The 11,678-nt window shown below is 52.9% G+C and overlaps 1 protein-coding gene across 1 annotated transcript; it reads right to left on the reverse strand.

Moving 5' to 3' along the window:
- Nucleotides 1–4,807: 4,807 nt before the first annotated feature.
- LOC148555348 (uncharacterized) lies at nucleotides 4,808–7,745 on the reverse strand. Its single transcript, XM_088490633.1, has 4 exons — nucleotides 7,381–7,745; nucleotides 5,982–6,843; nucleotides 5,096–5,561; nucleotides 4,808–4,818 (listed from the first exon to the last, which is right to left on the reverse strand). The coding sequence occupies exons 1-4, from the start codon at nucleotides 7,743–7,745 to the stop codon at nucleotides 4,808–4,810; spliced, it is 1,704 nt and encodes a 567-aa protein (XP_088346759.1).
- Nucleotides 7,746–11,678: the final 3,933 nt, after the last annotated feature.

The raw sequence follows: 11,678 nt of genomic DNA on the forward strand, positions 1-11,678 counted from the left end.
TCGAAATCGGCACAGAAGAAAGACGCCAAAATCCTGGCAGTCTCCTCCTCATCCGCTAGAAGTTCCCGGGGACTCCCATCCATCTCCTTCGGCCCCGAGGACCAATGGTTCGACGAGGTACCGGAAAGTCCCCCCATGGTTATCACGGCCAGAGTCGGAACCGGCCTCGTCAAACGGATCCTGGTAGACACAGGGGCGGACTCGAACATCATGTTTCGCAACGTTTTTGATGCCTTGGGACTGCGTGATGTCGATCTGGCGACCCACCAGCACGGTGTGGTAGGGTTGGGTGACCACTTCATCAAGCCAGATGGGATCATCTCACTTCCGACCTCCCTGGGACAAGGACAGAGGCGAAGGACGGTAATGGCCGATTTTGTGGTCTTACGAGATTCCACAACTTACAATATCATCTTGGGGAGAAAAACCATCAACGACCTTGTGGCAGCGATTAGTACGAGGCTGCTCGTAATGAAGATTGTTACTGATGACGGATCCGTAGGATCCATCAGAGGAGACTTGGAAATGGCAGTCGCTTGCGACCACGCCAACCTCTCTCTCAGGAAAAAGTCCAACGAAGCATTCGGGGTTTTCCTTGTCGACCTGGATGCTAGAATAGATGACAAGCCCAGGCCTGAGCCAGAAGGGGACTTGGAAAAATTTAGGGTCGGTGACGGGGAGGAGAGGTTCACGTTCATAAACAGAAACCTCCCCCATGAATTAAAGGAACTTTTGATGGAGATGATCAGAGCCAATGCTGACCTCTTCGCGTGGACGCCAGCCGACATGCCAGGGATAGATCCCCAACTCATGTCACATCATTTGGCCGTCAGGCCGGAAGCTAAACCAGTGGCCCAGAGGAGGAGGAAGATGTCACAGGAAAGGGCAGAGGAGGTGTCCACACAGACGGCTAGCCTCCTTGAAGCAGGGTTCATCCGAGAGCTGGACTACTCGACGTGGCTGTCGAACGTGGTCTTGGTAAAAAAGCACAACGGGAGGTGGAGAATGTGTGTAGACTATTTCGACCTCAACAAGGCATGTCCCAAAGACTGCTATCCCCTCCCCAAAATTGGCGCACTCGTCGATGCGGCGGCGGGGTACCGTTATCTGAGCTTCATGGACGCCTACTCCGGGTACAATCAGATACCGATGCACCGATCCGACGAGGACAAAACAACGTTCATAACGCCAGGAGGGATCTATTGCTACAAGGTGATACCATTTGGTTTGAAAAACGCCGGCACCACATACCAGAGACTGATGAACAAGATATTCAGCGAGCTCATAGGCAAGACAGTAGAAGTCTACGTGGACGACATCCTTGCAAAAACCACACGGCCCGACGATCTCCTAGGCGACCTGGAGGGCGTGTTCGCAGCCCTCCGACAACACGACATGAGGCTCAACCCACTCAAATGCGCCTTTGCCAGTGAGGCCAGGAAGTTCTTGGGATTCATGATCACCCAAAGGGGAGTAGAGGCCAACCCAGAGAAGTGTCAAGCGATTCTTCAGATGAAGAGCCTGTGTTGTATCAAAGACGTCCAACATTTGGTGGGAAGGCTGACGGCATTATCCCGCTTCCTCGGCGCATCGGCAGCAAAAGCCTTACCCTTCTTTAACCTGATGAAAAAGGGGATAGCATTTGAATGGACCCTAGCATGTGAGGAAGCATTCAACCACTTCAAGGCAATCCTGGCGACACCCCCGGTGCTCGGGAAGCCCAAGGCCGAAGAACCACTCTATCTCTACTTAGCAGTAACAGAGGAAGCGCTTGCAGCAGTGCTCGTACGAGAAGAAGGGAAATCTCAGCAACCGATTTACTTCGTAAGCAGGGCTCTACAAGGAGCAGAGCTGAGGTATAGCAAATTGGAAAAACTGGCGCTCACACTCCTGACCTCCTCCCAAAGGTTGAGACAATACTTCCAAGGACACCGTGTAGTCGTGAGGACAGACCAAGCAATTCGCCAAGTACTCCAAAAACCTGACTTGGCTGGGAGGATGATGACCTGGGCCATTGAGCTCTCCCAATATGACTTGCAATATGAGCCCCGACATGCGATCAAGGCGCAGGCGATGGCAGATTTCTTGATAGAGGTAACGGGTGATCCCCCCGAGGAAACGGGCACACGGTGGAGGCTCCACGTAGACGGTGCCTCCAACCAAACGTCCGGGGGAGCCGGGGTCATCTTAGAGAGCCCGGCGGGAGTCATTTACGAGCAATCGACCAAGTTCGAATTTCCCGTGTCGAACAATCAAGCGGAATATGAAGCCCTCTTAGGTGGACTAACACTAGCTCGGGAAGTCGGGGCAACAAGGCTGGAAGTATGCAGCGACTCACAAGTCGTCACCTCGCAAGTAAACGGAAGCTATCAAGCTAGGGACCCCCTCCTACAAAAATATTTGGAAAAGGTTAGAGAATTGACAAGGCAGTTCCAAGAGGTCACGGTCCAACACGTCCTAAGAGAAAGGAGCACACGGGCAAACCTCCTGTCTAAACTAGCGAGCACAAAGCCAGGAACGGGCAACCATTCTCTCATCCAGGGCATGGTGAAGGAACCAACGGTTGCCCTCCATTTGACGGAGTCAAGCCCTTCCTGGTTGGACCCCATCACAAACTTCCTGGAACACGGCAAGTTACCTGACGATGAGAAAGCAACCAAAACATTGAGAAGGGAGGCAGCCAGATACGCAATCATACAAGGGCAACTATTCAGAAAGAGCTGACGGAATTCCGGCAAGCCGGGTACTTATGTGGGGGGACAGACAAGGAGACCAACTACGAGACCTTCGTTCCTGCCCCCAACGAGTGGTTGTACGAGATCAACCTCCGTTCTCCCCGGGTCGCCGACTGGATCTGGTTTTACAAGGCCATGTTCACCCAGGTCGGCGTTCGCCTACCCTTCTCTGACTTTCAGATGTCGCTCCTTAATCGGATATCCGTGTCGCCGTCGCAGCTCCATCCGAACAGCTGGGCTTCTATCTGCTGTTTCGAGATGGTTTGTGAATATCTCGAGCTGCCGGCGTCAGTGGATGTCTTCCTCTTTTTCTTCAACCTCACCAACCCCTCCAAACAAGGGAAGGCGAGAAAAGGGTTCCTTTCTTTCTGGTTTGCCCAAGGTCGGAGGATATTTGGTCTGTTCGAGGACTCTTACCATGGGTTCAAAGTCAAATTCTTCAAAGTTCGCCCTGCTAAAGGTCGCCATCCCTTTTGGTTATCGTTAGAGGGGGAGCGCCTCATCCCAACTTATTGGAGTTTTGGGGCGGGGTCTAATTCTTTTATTAAGGTGACGTACAAAGGGATGTCCCCTGTAGAAAAGAAAATAGCTGATGTGTTGTTTGCTCTTTTTGGGAAGAACCCCGTGAACCCCATCTCCTCATGGGTGAACGGGAGGCCGCCAGGAGCTATATCCGTGAGTCGTTTTGTTTTGTGCTTGTACTGTTTATCATTGCTTGTTTTACTTGATCTAACGACTGATGTGTTTGTCTGTTTGCTGCAGTGGAGATGTCTGCCTCAGTAACGGGGCTTGAAAATTTGATGAAGACCTTCTTCGAGGACAGTGATGAAGAGAAGGCCGAAGAGAAAGATGCCGGGAAGTCGGAGGGCCCTTATGGGGAGAAGGAGGATCAGGCTGTGCCCTCTCTCCGGGATACCGTTTTGTCGGAGAAGAACTCGGCAGGGGCGTAGGCTTCCCCCATTCTCGATGAGGTGGTCGTTGGTGGGCATTCGTCCTCTACCCATCAGGAAGATGATGATGTGGAACTTATCCACACCCCTAAGAAGCGGAGGGTGTCTGCCAGCCCAGAAGGGACTCTCACCATTATGGAAAGAAATTTTGATGCTACAAAGTTTATTGACTCCCAGCTGATCCCTGGGACGGAGGAGCATTTTCTTGGAACCGACCTGGCTGGACAGGCGAGATGGATGTACCGGACTTTGCTCTGGGGGGCCGTGATAGCTCGAATGGCTGAGTTCGAGTTGTCGGGAATGCAGGCTCTCCGGAGGAAACTCGAATCCTTAGGCAAGGCGAACAATGACTTCAAGGTGCAATTCGAGCTGCTCCAGAGTCAGTTGTCTGAGATGGAGGAGAAGCTCAAGGCTTCTGAGGAGAAAGCGTCATCTGCCGCGGAGAAATTGAAGGCTTCCGACGAGACGGTGGCCCATTTAGCCGAGCGGGAGATGACCCTGGAGAGCCAGCTGAATGCCGCTCAGGGTCGGGTGGCGGTCTTGGAGAAGGAGCTTGACCAAGCTGTTTCGTTGGCTAAAGCCGCTAAAGCTGAGGTCGAGGAGCTCAGGAAGAAGCTTAAAGCGACCAAGGAGCAAGGGAAGAACGCGATTTCCATGACTGAGGACGCTCTGAAGGCCCAGGTGAAGATCGTGGCTCCCGACTTCGACACATCGGCTATTGGGGTCTTCAAAATGATCCAGGACGGCAAGATTGTTGACATGCCTAGAAAGTGATCTCTTGTAACTTTGGTTTGGTGTGGATTTGTTGAACATTTCATTGTGAGTTTATTACTTTTATGCTTAACTGGTCGCTTGGTCGACTTACCATTATTATTGTTTATCTTGCTTGGCGTTTAATTTTCGTTACCGTCTTTTCGGGGCGGGCTTATTGCTTGTGCCCGTTTTGCCGTTTGCGTTGGTAATCCGATTAGAACCGTTGTGGTTTTATTTATGAAGCTGCTCGATATGGCTATGGTTCCGTTGGCTTCCCGGGGTGATCAGTCCCGGGTTGCCGTTTATGAGTACGATCTCGTGAGGTACGCGTTGGAAGATAATAGATGGAAGAATTTGGACAAGTAAGAATTAGTCGTTACCTAGACAAGTTTATAAACACAATAGGCATTTGATAAAAGTGAATAATTGGGAATTAACATTTGATCAAGGCAAAACTCTACCCAGCTTATTAGGTCGCTTGGTCGGTGAGCCCAAGCTACGAATAGAATCTCCTCAGGTTACCTGCGTTTCATGTTCTCCGGATCTCCCTACCGTCGAGTCTTTCCAGCTTGTAGGCGCCTTTGCCGAGAACTTCTTTGATTCTGTAGGGACCTTCCCAATTTGCCGCCAGTTTTCCTTCTCCTGGGGTCGGTAAACCAACGTCGTTGCGTCGTAGGACGAGGTCTCTTTCCTCAAAATCCCTCTTGAGGACTTTAGTGTTGTAGCGCAGAGCTATTCTTTGTTTTAATGCTGTTTCTGACAAGTGGGCCATCTCTCTGGTCTCTTCCACCAGGTCCTTTTCCACCACTTCGTCTACTCCTGCGAAAAGTAACCGTGGACTCGGTTCGCCAATTTCCACGGGTATCACTGCGTCGACCCCGTACGTTAGGCGGAAGGGGGTTTCCCCGGTGGAGCTTTGATCGGTTGTCCGGTAGGACCAGAGGACCGAAGCGAGCTCGTCGGCCCATGCGCCTTTCTTGCTGTTTAAGCGTTTCTTGAGGCCTAGTAGGATGACTTTGTTTGCGGACGCCACTTGTCCGTTTGTCTGGGGATGTTCTACTGAGGAAAACTTTTGTTTTATGCCCAGGCCGGTGAGGAATTCCGTGAACTTCTTATCAGTGAACTACGTCCCATTGTCCGAAATGACGACCTCCGAGATACCGAAACGAGTTATCACTTGTCTCCACATGAACTTCCTGCAATTGGATGAGGATATGTTGGCTAGTGGTTCAGCTTCTATCCATTTGGTGTAGTAGTCGATGGCGACTATGAGATATTTAACTTGTCCTGGGCCAATTGGGAAAGGTCCTAAGAGGTCGACTCCCCATTGAGCGAAAGGTCGTGTAGACGTCAGTAAACTCAGCTCGGAAGCCGGCGCTTTGTGGAAGTTGGCATTTTCTTGACACTTTACGCATTTCCTAACAAATTCTTTGGAGTCTCTCATCATTGATGGCCAGTAATATCCAGCTCGGATGAGCTTCCTTGCTAGGGCTTTGCCCCTGATGTGGTGGCCGCAACATCCCTCGTGGACTTCTCTAAGTACATAGTCCGTCTGGTCGGGATGTAAGCACTTCAATAGGGGTTTACTGAGCCCCTTTCTGAACAGTTGCCCTTGTATGATTGCGTATCTGGTTGCCTCCCTTCTCAATGTTTTGGTTGCTTTCTCATCGTCAGGTAACTTGCCGTGTTCCAGGAAGTTTATGATGGGGTCCAACCAGGAGGGGCTTGACTCCGTCAAATGGAGGGAAACCGTTGGTTCCTTCACCATGCCCTGGATGAGAGACCGGTTGCCCGTTCCTGACTTCGTGCTCGCTAGTTTAGACAGGAGGTCTGCCCATGTGTTCCTTTCTCTTGGGACGTGTTGGACCGTGACCTCTTGGAACTGCCTTGTCAATTCTCTAACCTTTTCCAAATATTTTTGTAGGAGGGGGTCCCTAGCTTGATAGCTTCCGTTTACTTGCGAGGTGACGACTTGTGAGTCGCTGCATACTTCCAGCCTTGTTGCCCCGACTTCCCGAGCTAGTGTTAGTCCACCTAAGAGGGCTTCATATTCCGCTTGATTGTTCGACACGGGGAATTCGAACTTGGTCGATTGCTCGTAAATGACTCCCGCCGGGCTCTCTAAGATGACCCCGGCTCCCTCAGACGTTTGGTTGGAGGCACCGTCTACGTGGAGCCTCCACCGTGTGCCCGTTTCCTCGGGGGGATCACCCGTTACCTCTATCAAGAAATCTGCCATCACCTGCGCCTTGATCGCATGTCGGGGCTCATATTGCAAATCATATTGGGAGAGCTCAATGGCCCAGGTCATCATCCTCTCAGCCAAGTCAGGTTTTTGGAGTACTTGGCGAATTGCTTGGTCCGTCCTCACGACTACACGGTGTCCCTGGAAGTATTGCCTCAACCTTCGGGAGGAGGTCAGGAGTGTGAGCGCCAGTTTTTTTAATTTGCTATACCTCAGCTCTGCTCCTTGTAGAGCTCTGCTTACGAAGTAAATCGGTTACTGAGATTTCCCTTCTTCTCGTACGAGCACTGCTGCAAGCGCTTCCCCTGTTACTACTAAGTAGAGATAGAGTGGTTCTCTGGCCTTGGGCTTCCCGAGCACCGGGGGTGTCGCCAGGATTGCCTTAAAGTGGTTGAATGCTTTCTCACACGCTGGGGTCCATTCAAATGCTATCCCCTTTTTCATCAGGTTAAAGAAGGGTAAGGCTTTTGCTGCCGATGCGCCGAGGAAGCGGGATAATGCCGTCAGCCTTCCCGCCAAACGTTGGACGTCTTTGATACAACCCGGGCTCTTCATTTGAAGAATCACTTGACACTTCTCTGGGTTGGCCTCTACTCCCCTTTGGGTGATCATGAATCCCAAGAACTTCCCGGCCTCCATGGCAAAGGCGCATTTGAGCGGGTTGAGCCTCATGCCGTGTTGTCGGAGGGCTGCGAACACGCCCCCCAGGTCGCCTAGGAGATCGTCGGGCCGTGTGGTTTTCGCAAGGATGTCGTCCACATAGACTTCTACTGTCTTGCCTTTGAGCTCGCTGAATATCTTGTTCATCAGTCTCTGGTATGTGGCGCCGGCATTTTTCAAAGCAAATGGCATCACCTTGTAGCAATAGATCCCTCCTGGCATTATGAACGCTGTTTTGTCCTCGTCGGGTCGGTGAATCGGTATCTGATTGTACCTGGAGTAGGCGTCCATGAAGCACAGATAACGGTACCCCGCCACCGCATCGACGAGTGCGTCAATGTTGGGGAGGGGATAGCAGTCTTTGGGACATGCCTTGTTGAGGTCGGAATAGTCTACACACATTCTCCACCTCCCGTTGTGCTTTTTTACCAAGACCACGTTCGACGACCACGTTCGACAGCCACGTCGAGTAGTCCAGCTCTCGGATGAACCCTGCTTCAAGGAGGCTAGCCGTCTGCCTGGCCACCTCCTCTGCCCTTTCCTGTGACATCTTCCTCCTCCTCTGGGCCACTGGTTTAGCTTTCGGCTTGACGGCCAGATGATGTGACATGAGTTGGGGATCTATCCCTGGCATGTCGGCTGGCGTCCACGCGAAGAGGTCGGCATTGGCTCTGATCATCTCCATCAAAGGTTCCTTTAATTCATGGGGGAGGTTTCTGTTTATGAACGGGAACCTCTCCTCCCCGTCACCGACCCTAAATTTTTCCAAGTCCCCTTCTGGCTCAGGCCTGGGTTTGTCATCTATTCTAGCATCCAGGTCGACAAGGAAAACCCCGGATGCTTCTTTGGACTTTTTCCTGAGAGAGAGGCTGGCGTGGTCGCAAGCGACTGCCGTTTCCAAGTCTCCTCTGATAGATCCTACGGATCCGTCATCAGTAACAAACTTTATTACGAGCAGCCTCGTACTAATCGCTGCCCCAAGGTCATTGATGGTTTTTCTCCCCCGGATGATATTGTAAGCTGTGGAATCTCGTAAGACAACAAAATGGCCATTACCGTCCTTCGCCTCTGTCCTTGTCCCAGGGAGGTCGGGAGTGAGATGATCCCATCTGGCTTGATGAAGTGGTCACCCAACCCTACCACACCGTGCTGGTGGGTCGCCAGATCGACATCACGCAGTCCCAAGGCATCAAAAACGTTGCGAAACATGATGTTCGAGTCCGCCCCTGTGTCTACCAGGATCCGTTTGACGAGGCCGGTTCCGACTCTGGCCGTGATAACCATGGGGGGACTTTCCGGTACCTCGTCGAACCATTGGTCCTCGGGGCCGAAGGAGATGGATGGGAGTCCCCGGGAACTTCTAGCGGATGAGGAGGAGACCGCCAGGATCTTGGCGTCTTTCTTCTGTGCCGATTTCGACCTCGGGGCGGAATTCCTCGCTGTTACTACGTTCACTACCGTGAGATTGTGGTCGTCCCCCTCTGGTTCTTGACGTCGTCTTGTCGCTCGGGACCTGTCCTCGTCATCGTGGTCCCGATTCCGTCTCCTCGGCTCCCTTATGAGGTGGGAGAAGACGGTAAGCTTTCCGTCCCTAATTGTACCCGGAGTAGGCGTCCATGAAGCTCAGATAACGGTACCCCGCCGCCGCATCGACGAGTGCGCCAATTTTGGGGAGGGGATAGCAATCTTTGGGACATGCCTTGTTGAGGTCAGAATAGTCTACATACATTCTCCACCTCCCGTTGTGCTTTTTTACCAAGACCATGTTCGACAGCCACGTCGAGTAGTCCAGCTCTCGGATGAACCCTGCTTCAAGGAGGCTAGCCGTCTGTGTGGCCACCTCCTCTGCCCTTTCCTGTGACATCTTCCTCCTCCTCTGGGCCACTGGTTTAGCTTCCGGCCTGACGGCCAAATGATGTGACATGAGTTGGGGATCTATTCCTGGCATGTCGGCTGGCGTCCACGCGAAGAGGTCGGCATTGGCTCTGATCATCTCCATCAAAAGTTCCTTTAATTCATGGGGGAGGTTTCTGTTTATGAACGTGAACCTCTCCTCCCCGTCACCGACCCTAAATTTTTCCAAGTCCCCTTCTGGCTCAGGCCTGGGCTTGTCATCTATTCTAGCATCCAGGTCGACAAGGAAAACCCCGGATGCTTCTTTGGACTTTTTCCTGAGAGAGAGGTTGGCGTGGTCGCAAGCGACTGCCGTTTCCAAGTCTCCTCTGATGGATCCTACGGATCCGTCATCAGTAACAATCTTTATTATGAGCAGCCTCGTACTAATCGCTGCCCCAAGGTCGTTGATGGTTTTTCTCCCCAGGATTATATTGTAAGCTGTGGAATCTCGTAAGACAACAAAATCGGCCATTACCGTCCTTCGCCTCTATCCTTGTCTCAGGGAGGTCGGGAGTGAGATGATCCCATCTGGCTTGATGAAGTGGTCACCCAACCCTACCACACCGTGCTGGTGGGTCGCCAGATCGGCATCACGCAGTCCCAAGGCATCAAAAACATTGCGAAACATGATGTTCGAGTCCGCCCTTGTGTCTACCAGGATCCGTTTGACGAGGCCGGTTCCGACTTTGGCCGTGATAACCATGGGGGGACTTTTCGGTACCTCGTCGAACCATTGGTCCTCGGGGCCGAAGGAGATGGATGGGAGTCCCCGGGAACTTCTAGCGGATGAGGAGGAGACCGCCAGAATCTTGGCATCTTTCTTCTGTGCCGATTTCGACCTCGGGGCGGAATTCCTCGCTGTTACTACGTTCACCACCGTGAGACCGTGGTCGTCCCCCTCTGGTTCTTGACATCGTCTTGTTGCCCGGGACCTGTCCTCGCCATCGTGGTCCCGATTCCGTCTACTCGGCTCCCTTATGAGGTGGGAGAAGTCGGCAAGCTTTCCGTCCCTGATTGCTTGCTCCAGGGCGTCTTTCAGGTCGAAGTAGTCTTGGGTCTTGTGCCCGTATCCCTTGTGATATTCGCAGTAAAGGCTTTTGTTTCCCCATCCTGTCCTTCAGAGGTCGGGGTCTCGATAGTATCCCCTTCTCGGCTATCTGTTGGTAAACTTCTGTGATCAGTGCCGTGAGGGGGGTGTAGTTGGTGAACTTCCCGACTCGGGGGAATGGCTTAGGCGCCTTACTCGGACCGCCATCCCTGGCGTGTTCCTTTTGTCTTTCTCCACCCTCGTATTGCCGGGTTTGGTTGTAGGGGGGTTGCCGTTTATTGGCAGCCACGACCCGGCTAACTTCTTCGTCGTTAATATACTCCTTAGCCACGCATTGGATCTCCTGCATTGTCCATACTGGCTTTGTGGTGAGGTACTTTCTGAAGTCCTCATTCAGGAGCCCGTTCGTCAAGCACGAGCTCGCCACGGAGTCCGTCAACCCGTCGATTTCTAAGCATTCGTCATTGAAACGGTCTAAGTACTTCCTGGTCGGCTCCCCGGCTCTCTGGGTCACTCCCAGCAGATTGATCGGATGCTTGGCTTTGGCGATCCTGGTCATGAACTAAGCCAGGAAGGCATGACTGATGTCAGAGAATTGTGTCACCGAGCCCTGCAGGAGGTTATTGAACCACCGTATTGCAGGTCCCGCTAGGGTGACTGGGAAAGCGCGGCACCTTACCTCGTCTCCCACTCCTTCTAGGTTCATCCTGGCCCCCAAAGGCCGTGAGGTGTTCCAGCAGGTCTTGCGTTCCATCGTACCTCATGTCCGTTGGCTTGTCAAAGTGTTTTGGCAGCCGGACCTCGAGTATGGAACGGTGGAAAGGGGTCGCTCCCATTATTACGGGTCCCCGTGTTCCCGTCGTTCTTCCCTCGTCGCTCTCCCGACGAGTGTCCTCGTCCTCGCAGTTCACGGTACGCCGCCTCTCACGTCTGGCGTAGATGACGGGGTCACGGCGTCTTCTCACGCGCCCTCTCTCCCCGATGCTTTCGGACTCAGCTTGGGGGGTAGGCGTGCGTCTGGAGCGACTCCTGGAGCGAGAGCGGGAGTGACTCTGCTCTGGGGTGCGTTGGTCGCGTTCCCTATCTGCTAACCGGCATTCCAGGTCTTGCATTCTGTGGCGTAGCTCTTGCATTATTCTGGCGTGGTTGTCTCCGGTCCCCCAAAGGGGCGTTTCTCATGTGATTGGGTTGCGTTCCTCGGGGGCGACCTTGGATGTTGTTGGGTTTCCGTCCCGGCGGCATCGCCTCCGGGTACGGCCTCGCAGCCTGTCCCAGTTTGGACTAGCACGAACTCCATGGACAATTTTCCACAGACGGCGCTAATGTTCGGTAGGTCGGTTACCGGACGGTTCGGATTGAAATCCTCGGAGATGGTAGGGGCTCGTCAGGTT

The sequence above is a fragment of the Arachis ipaensis genome, chromosome B6 (genome assembly GCF_059453495.1).
Source record: "Arachis ipaensis isolate K30076 ecotype BB chromosome B6, ASM5945349v1, whole genome shotgun sequence".
In the NCBI taxonomy this organism is placed as follows: domain Eukaryota; kingdom Viridiplantae; phylum Streptophyta; class Magnoliopsida; order Fabales; family Fabaceae; genus Arachis; species Arachis ipaensis.